This window comes from Oncorhynchus nerka, linkage group LG26 (genome assembly GCF_034236695.1).
Source record: "Oncorhynchus nerka isolate Pitt River linkage group LG26, Oner_Uvic_2.0, whole genome shotgun sequence".
NCBI lineage: Eukaryota > Metazoa > Chordata > Actinopteri > Salmoniformes > Salmonidae > Oncorhynchus > Oncorhynchus nerka.
Genome location: NC_088421.1, coordinates 10,912,664 through 10,920,163, shown reverse-complemented (window position 1 = coordinate 10,920,163; position 7,500 = coordinate 10,912,664). Strand labels below are relative to the sequence as shown.

The following is a 7,500-nucleotide window of genomic DNA, read 5'->3' as shown; positions in this document are numbered from 1 at the left end:
AGAGAGACAGGAAGATGAAAACAAAGGGTAACAGCAGGACAGACATATCTCAACAACACACTGACTGCAGAGCAAAACCCCATTCAAACAAATGTGTGCCTTACCTGACTAGTGTCACACATGTATCCATCCAGCTTGTGCACATTATGAGGGCACTGCAACAGGAGAAAATGACATACTGTATGGTTTACTTCAGACCAACTCATGCTCCTCAAAGACTCCATCTCCCAACATGCACCAGGGTAATAGTGTAGTGTAGAGTACAGTACCTGGCTGGAGTCTCCTGTGCAGCTCTCTGGGATGTCACAGTCATTCACAGCCTGTCTGCAAACCGCTCCTCTCAGCTCATACTGACACACAAGAACACAAGAATGACCTCTTCCTGTCAAAAGAGGTGGACCGTGTAGTAGCACCAACAGACACTTAATAGTCAAGATCGTATGATTTTATTATTAAAACTGTGTGCGATTCTTAATAAAAACATTTAGTAATTAAATGTTTGGTAATGAATGAGTTAAATCCTGAAGAGGCACTAGCCTCCATAGAGTGGACTAGCTAGTGTGATGAGTAATATGTAAATGAAGCGGTGGTGGTAGTGGAGTAGAGGGACTCACCCTGCACCCACTGCAGCACAGTCCACTACTGCACATGGCATCGTGGGTCAGGGTACACTTCTTACAGCACGCCCCTCCACTGCGGGCACACTCCTACAGACAAACACACACAGTCACTGAGACTGTTCCTCATACCAACAAGTATCACCATGACAATGTCTGTCTCAAATGGAACCCTAGTACCTTTATAGTGCCCTGCTTTTAACCAGGGCCCATAGGGCCTTGGTCAAAAGCAGTGCACAATATAGGGAATATGGTGTCATTGGAGACGCAGGCAGAAGCTCCATTCATACTGGAGGGTTCTGGTTCCTCATCATGTATGGGTTACAGTTCCTTAGGGCTAGTCCCCTTTTTTCTCCACTTCCTGTCTGAATGATGTGCCCAAAGTAAACTGCCTGTTTCTCAGGCCCTGAAGCCAGGATATGCATATAATTAGTACCATTGGAAAGAAAACCCTTTGAAGTTTGTAGAAATGTTAGAATAATGTAGGAGAATATAACACAATAGATATGGTAGGAGAACATCCAAAGAAAAACCAACTGGAAATCTTTTTGTTGTTGTTGAGAGACCATCCTCTTAGAAATGCAAGAGTAAGGTCATATTGAAAATTAGCTCCCTGGATGCAATTCCTGTAGCTTCCACAGGGTGTCATCAGTCTATGTTCAAGGTTTCAGGCTTGTAACTTCAAAAACAAATAATAAATATCAGTTTTAGTAGTGGGACACAGTCTTGTAAATTCGTGTTTGCGCACGCCATGAAGACATTACGCACCTGCTAAAATCGGTTTCCTATTGAACATACATCTTTCTAAAATAAATATTATAGTTTTTATTTATTTATTTTTTGAATTTGACCCCTTTTTCGTGGTATCCAATTGTTTTTTAGTAGCTACTATCTTGTCTCATCGCTACAACTCCCGTACGGGCTCGGGAGAGACGAAGGTTGAAAGTCATGCGTCCTCCGATACACAACCCAACCAAGCCGCACTGCTTCTTAACATAGCGCCCATCCAACCCGGAAGCCAGCCGCACCAATGTTTCAGAGGAAACACCGTGCACCTGGCAACCTTGGTTAGCGCGCACTGCGCCCGGTCCGCCACAGGAGTCGCTGGTGCGCGATGAGACAAGGACATCCCTACGGGCCAAGCCCTCCCTAACCCAGTAGATGCTAGGCCAATTGTGCGTCGCCCCACGGACCTCCCGGTCGCATAAATATTATAGTTTGATTGCATTTTTGGGTATCTGAGGAGTAAATGGAAACGCATTTTGACTTGTTGAAACAAAGTTTAGGGGTAGATTTTTGGATTCCTTTCTCTGCATGTTGAACAAGTGGATTACTCAAATCGCTGGCGCCAACTAAACTGACCTTTTGGGATATAAAGAAGGATTTTATCTAACAAAACATGTTATAGCTGAGACCCTTTGGATGACAAATCAGAGGAAGATTTTCAAAAAGTAATGTGGGGCGCCAACCTCAAACAATCGCATGGCATGTTTTCGCTGTAATAGCTACTGTAAATTGGACAGTGCAGTTAGATTAACAATAATTTAAGCTTTCAGCCAATATAAGACACTTATATGTACATAAATGTTCAAAATCCATAGTATTTATGATATTTAAAAAAAAATTGCGCTCACTCCAGTTAGCGGGACTCCTATCCCTAAGAAGTGTTAAAGAGACTCTCACCAGCTGAGACCCACAGTCACACTCCTCCCCTGTCTCCACGAATCCGTTCCCACATTCAGGAGGGTCCAACAGCTGATAGAGAGATGGAGGGATAGAGGGAGAGGAGAACAGATGGAGGGAGAGACAATAGACAAGTAGGATGGGAGGACAAAAAGAGGGGAAGAAGGGAAAAGAGAAGGTCGTAAAGAAGAGGAAGAGAGAGATAATCAAGGATGGGCACAGAGCTGTATGTAAATATCTAATATGGAGAAATGAGGACATTGGGATAATTAATTAGGCTATATATAACAGCACTCCTGGGACCTTCAGCTTACACTCCACTCCCCACTAGAACACCAGGCTAGGCTAGCCTCCCACATCCCTCACCCACACCAACCTCACCTTGTTGGGCTTGTTGAAGAGGCAGCTCCCGCCCCCCTGGAGCAAGAACTGGATGTACTCATCAACACTGCAGCGAGAGAACTTTCTGGGCAGGTAATATCTGTGCACACAAAACAAGCACACACACACATACACAGATGCAGGGAGAGAGAAAAGAGAGAGAGAGAGAGATAAAATGGTCAAAGCCGATGATGCCAAATCAAATGTGACAATTTTTTCAGCAATTTTGCAATCTGACTCAAATGTTACCATCTGTGGTAAAAACAAACCTGCTAATTGTAGTAGATGGATTTGACAATAGCTTGACAATAGCTTATCAAATCACCATTGTACCATCTGGTAATACCAGACTGGTATTGAATAAGCCGAAGCCAAACGCTTGTGAGCACATTGTGTGTTCTGTAGACTGATGTACTGTATGTACAGTATATGTATTCCTAAAGTCAATTTTTACCCAGTGTCTTCCATGATACAACCAAGCCAAGAATCAGGACATCTGCAGTCTCCTGAGAGAGATGGAGAGAGGGAGGGAAAAGAAGAAAAGGAGGTTGAAAGAGGGAGTGAAAAGTCAATGCGAAAAAATGAGATGGTTAATGACATTCGTCTTGACTAGAAGGAACTTACATTAATTTACTGAGGTAAATCCTTGAGAAAAAAATACAATTATTTCACAAGTAAGTTTGAAATAAACTCAATCCATCGCTGCCTGTGCCACTCCATCCATCCCTTCCTTCCTCCTTTTACTGAATCCATGGGCTGCTGTCTCCTGTCTCTACCTCTCGCTTAATCTTTACACTATCTGTACCTGTTCCCTGTTCCCTGTTCTCTCTCTCTCTCTCTCTCTCTCTCTCTCTCTCTCTCCCTCTCTCTCCCCTTCCCTTCCTTCCTTCATTCCTTCCTTTATTCCTTCCTCCCTTCCACCCTCCCTCCCGCCATCACGCCATCACCCATCCCCCTGCTCTGATCGTCCTTACCCGCAGAGCTGCGTATGTTGTTCCACCTCATCCCAATGTTCTGACCCAGACTCTGGCACAAAGTGATGGCCATAGGACCCACATTCCCATACTGGAACACAAACACACACATCCACTCTGTATCAATGGTGTTCTCTTTGACTAAAGTTACACTCCTCACATTCCTCACTGAAGAAACAAAGAAGTCTAAGAAGAGTCATTCTTAAGTGTAGTAGCTGTGTCAGATCCTAAACCATGAGCCTGGACATGAGCCCATTGTTGTGAGTCACAGTCCTTTGAAGCTGAGTAGGAAGCACACAATTGTCTCTCTTACCTCGTTGATGCCCCCTCCTCTGGTGAGAGAGCACACCCCTCCGGTGTAGGCCGTCCCACTGCGACTGCTCTGGAACGTACGCCCCCTGGAGGAAATGGAGGAGAACTGGGGTCAAACCTGGACTAAAGGACCAGGACATATTGTAGTATATATAAACCGGCTGCAACCAGTCAATAATACTGACTTTGTCCAAAATGGCACCCTATTCCTTTTATAGTGCACTCCGTTTGACCAGAGCCCTCTGGTCAAACGCAGTGCACTATTGAGGGAATAGTTTGGCATTTGGGACGCAACCACTGACTGCCCCAGATTAGATACAGGAGCATATCAACCTCCTCTATTTTTCATTTCATGGGGACATAGACAGGGGGCGCTCACGAGAAGAGGTGCACGACGTCACTTTGCTCCTTAATACTGTCCTTCCTGTACTTCATGAAGTTCTGCAGCGTAGTCAACGGGTCCGTCACCACGGGAACCATGTTGGCCGACGACCAGGTCTCCATGGCAACCAGCACGATGCGTGTGTTCAGCTGTTCCCTATAAATCTGCAGGCCAAAACATACACTGGTGGTATACCAAATTCATATCTAGGAGCATGGACATAATGAGTAAGATATGCTAGATTGTTATCATAGGCTACAACCTAGCCTATGATTATTGACATGACTTTAACTTTAACAACATAACAATATCATCATAATTGACGATGGGTATCAGTACAAAAGTTAAGTATGGAGTGACAGAGCTCTTACTGCATCAGCCATATTGACCACTGCTTTGGCAAAGTTCCTGGCCTGGGTAGTGGAGCGTCGCAGCTGCACAAACTGCAGACAGACAGCAAACGTTAGGTACAGTGTGTGTGCCCGTCACACACATGCACGGACACGCGGACGAACCAACACACATCAATTATTTTCACAAAAGGCTAAATCACCATTTCATAGTCGTTGACCACCATCAGCTCGATGTATTTGGTCTCTGACTGCACGGTGGGCCTGCGTGGCAGCTGTCTCTTAGAGCGCCTCAGCACCTCACTGACCCGGGGATCCTTCATCTGCTCATCACCATTACCTCTGGCTCTATCCCCCTCACTGTTGTCTGTGCAGTCTGGACACAATACAACACAGAGGACTGAGAAATGACATCAAAGAGCATGGATCTACCAATATCAATGGTAAGTATGAACATCTCATTGGTAGGTATGAACATGAATGATTGTATAAAGGAGAGAGGATGTAGGATGTTGCCAGTACCTTGACAGTCTGGGGATAGTCTGACATCAGGCATCCTACGTACTAGGTGGGCCCCCTCAGTCTGGAGAGGAGTCAATGAGACACCAGGAGAAAACAATATCATCTTTACTACGTTCCTCCATATTCCTCATCTGCATCCATGTTACTACGAATGAATGAATCAATAACATCAAGACTACTCCACAGGGCTACCTATACCCTTATCTCCCAACCACCACACACTCACCTGATTGGTCCCATCGAAAAGAGGCTCAATCCCATAAGAGAACATCCCATCAGAAAACATACCACTGAGAGAGAGAGAGAGAGAGAGAGAGAGAGAGAGAGAGAGAGAGGGAACACATTCCTTATATATCTGTAAGACTCCCATTGTATAGCAGTGATATTAGTACATGAAGATCAAAGATACCATTTAGCTTATCAAAGCCATAGTGCCAGTACTGTACCGAGTCAGTGTGCTGAGGCAAGGTCATTGACAGACAGTTTATAGCTATGGGGAGAGTCTCACCATAAGCCAATACAGGTGGAGAGAGCTGCCCAGGACTCTGGTAAGCCCCTCAACCTCCCTTGGTAGTAGCAGTGCTCCCCTCCCTGTGAACACAAAGACCATACCATTGTTAATATACAGTCACATGCTCAAGTAAGTCGACTCTGTAGTGGTACACTGGTTTGCAGGTTTCCACACACTGACTGAGGAGGATGGTGTTGCTCATTTCACAGTCCCCTAAAAAACAATATGGAGTCCCCAGAAGTTGTGCTTTAAACAGTTTCTACTTCTATTCCCTCTCTGTCTCTCCCTCTCTTCCTCTCCCCCTCCATTATACTGCTAGCTGTAGGTACTATATGTGACCTATTTGTCCCCAACTCTACTCTATTCCACTCTACTCTATTACACGGGCAGCATTCGGTGGTCAACGTCACCGGTCTTCTAGCCATCGCCGCTCCACCTTTCATTTTCCATTTGTTTTGTCTTGTTTTTCCACACACCTGGTTTAATCCCCTCATTACTCTACGTGTATATTATCCTCTGTTCCCCCCATGTCTGTGTGTGTTATTGTTTGTTTGTACGTCTGTGTCGCTACAGGGTGGTTCCACTCTACTCTATTCAACTCTAATCTATTCCACTCTAATCTATTCCACTCTAATCTATTCCACTCTACTCTATTCCACTCTACTCTATTCCACTCTACTCTATTCCACACTACTCTATTCCACTCTACTCTATTCCACTCTACTCTATTCCACTATACTCTATTCCACTCTACTCTACTCCACTCTACTCTATTCCACACTACTCTATTCCACTCTAATCTATTCCACTCTACTCTATTCCACTCTACTCTATTCCACACTACTCTATTCCACTCTACTCTATTCCACTCTAATCCATTCCACACTACTCTATTCCACTCTAATCTATTCCACTCTACTCTATTCCACTCTACTCTATTCCACACTACTCTATTCCACTCTACTCTATTCCACTCTACTCTATTCCACTCTACTCTATTCCACACTACTCTATTCCACTCTACTCTATTCCACTCTACTTTAGCTACCGCTCTGACAATGGAGGGGTCTTCTGTGCAGGGAGTTTATAAATAAATCCAACATTATGTTGCTCCACAGTGGGAACAGCTTGGAAGGAACAACATGGAGTGAGAATGCATTGGGCTGGCTAAGAATAAACCTGTATCCCAACCGGCCGTGATTGGGAGTTCCCATAGGGCAGAGCACAATTGGCCCAGTGTCGTCCGGGTTTGGCCGGTGTAGGCCGTCATTGTAAATAAGAATTGGTTCTTAACTGACTTGCCTAGTTTAATAAAGGTTAAATAAAAACACAAATTGGAGCAGTGGATGTCAAAGTGTGGAAGAGGAGGACCACACACACGAGACCTCAACACAGATGAGGAGGAGGGCATGCAGCTACAACACTAATGCTCATTCTGAATAAAACATCTACCATGGCTGCAACCATCTGAGCCCCATCCTTCATTGGTGTGAAAGAGCTGGCCTATTGTAACACTTATAATGTTTAAAACAATTCCTTTTAAAACTGCAGAGCAAATAAAACAGTTGGCAGTAAAAACATCCCCCCGGTTGGAGGACTCCCCAAACACTTACACATGGTTAGAAAGACAATGAGAACACAGTAACAACTAACAAGACAATTAGCAGGTTGGGGTGTGTGAAACCAGTAATCAGGACACGCTATGGAATGTTTGAATTGAATGGCAAATAAACAGAAATACAAAGACAAGCATATTAGGCTACTTGCG

At 44.5% G+C, this 7,500-nt stretch overlaps 1 protein-coding gene across 1 annotated transcript in view; it reads right to left on the bottom strand.

The window, feature by feature from the left end:
* LOC115110870 (disintegrin and metalloproteinase domain-containing protein 11-like) overlaps positions 1-7,500 on the bottom strand; it is a 30,105-nt gene that overhangs the window by 10,070 nt on the left and 12,535 nt on the right. Inside the window, exons 5-18 of the mRNA XM_065010075.1 lie at positions 5,730-5,812; positions 5,448-5,511; positions 5,222-5,282; positions 4,903-5,075; positions 4,721-4,792; positions 4,347-4,513; positions 3,969-4,053; positions 3,656-3,746; positions 3,136-3,187; positions 2,682-2,781; positions 2,301-2,372; positions 615-707; positions 270-350; positions 105-155 (exon numbers count right to left, since the gene is read on the bottom strand). Of these exons, the coding sequence (XP_064866147.1) occupies positions 105-155; positions 270-350; positions 615-707; positions 2,301-2,372; positions 2,682-2,781; positions 3,136-3,187; positions 3,656-3,746; positions 3,969-4,053; positions 4,347-4,513; positions 4,721-4,792; positions 4,903-5,075; positions 5,222-5,282; positions 5,448-5,511; positions 5,730-5,812 (1,245 nt within the window). The remainder of the gene's footprint in view (positions 1-104; positions 156-269; positions 351-614; positions 708-2,300; positions 2,373-2,681; positions 2,782-3,135; positions 3,188-3,655; positions 3,747-3,968; positions 4,054-4,346; positions 4,514-4,720; positions 4,793-4,902; positions 5,076-5,221; positions 5,283-5,447; positions 5,512-5,729; positions 5,813-7,500) is intronic.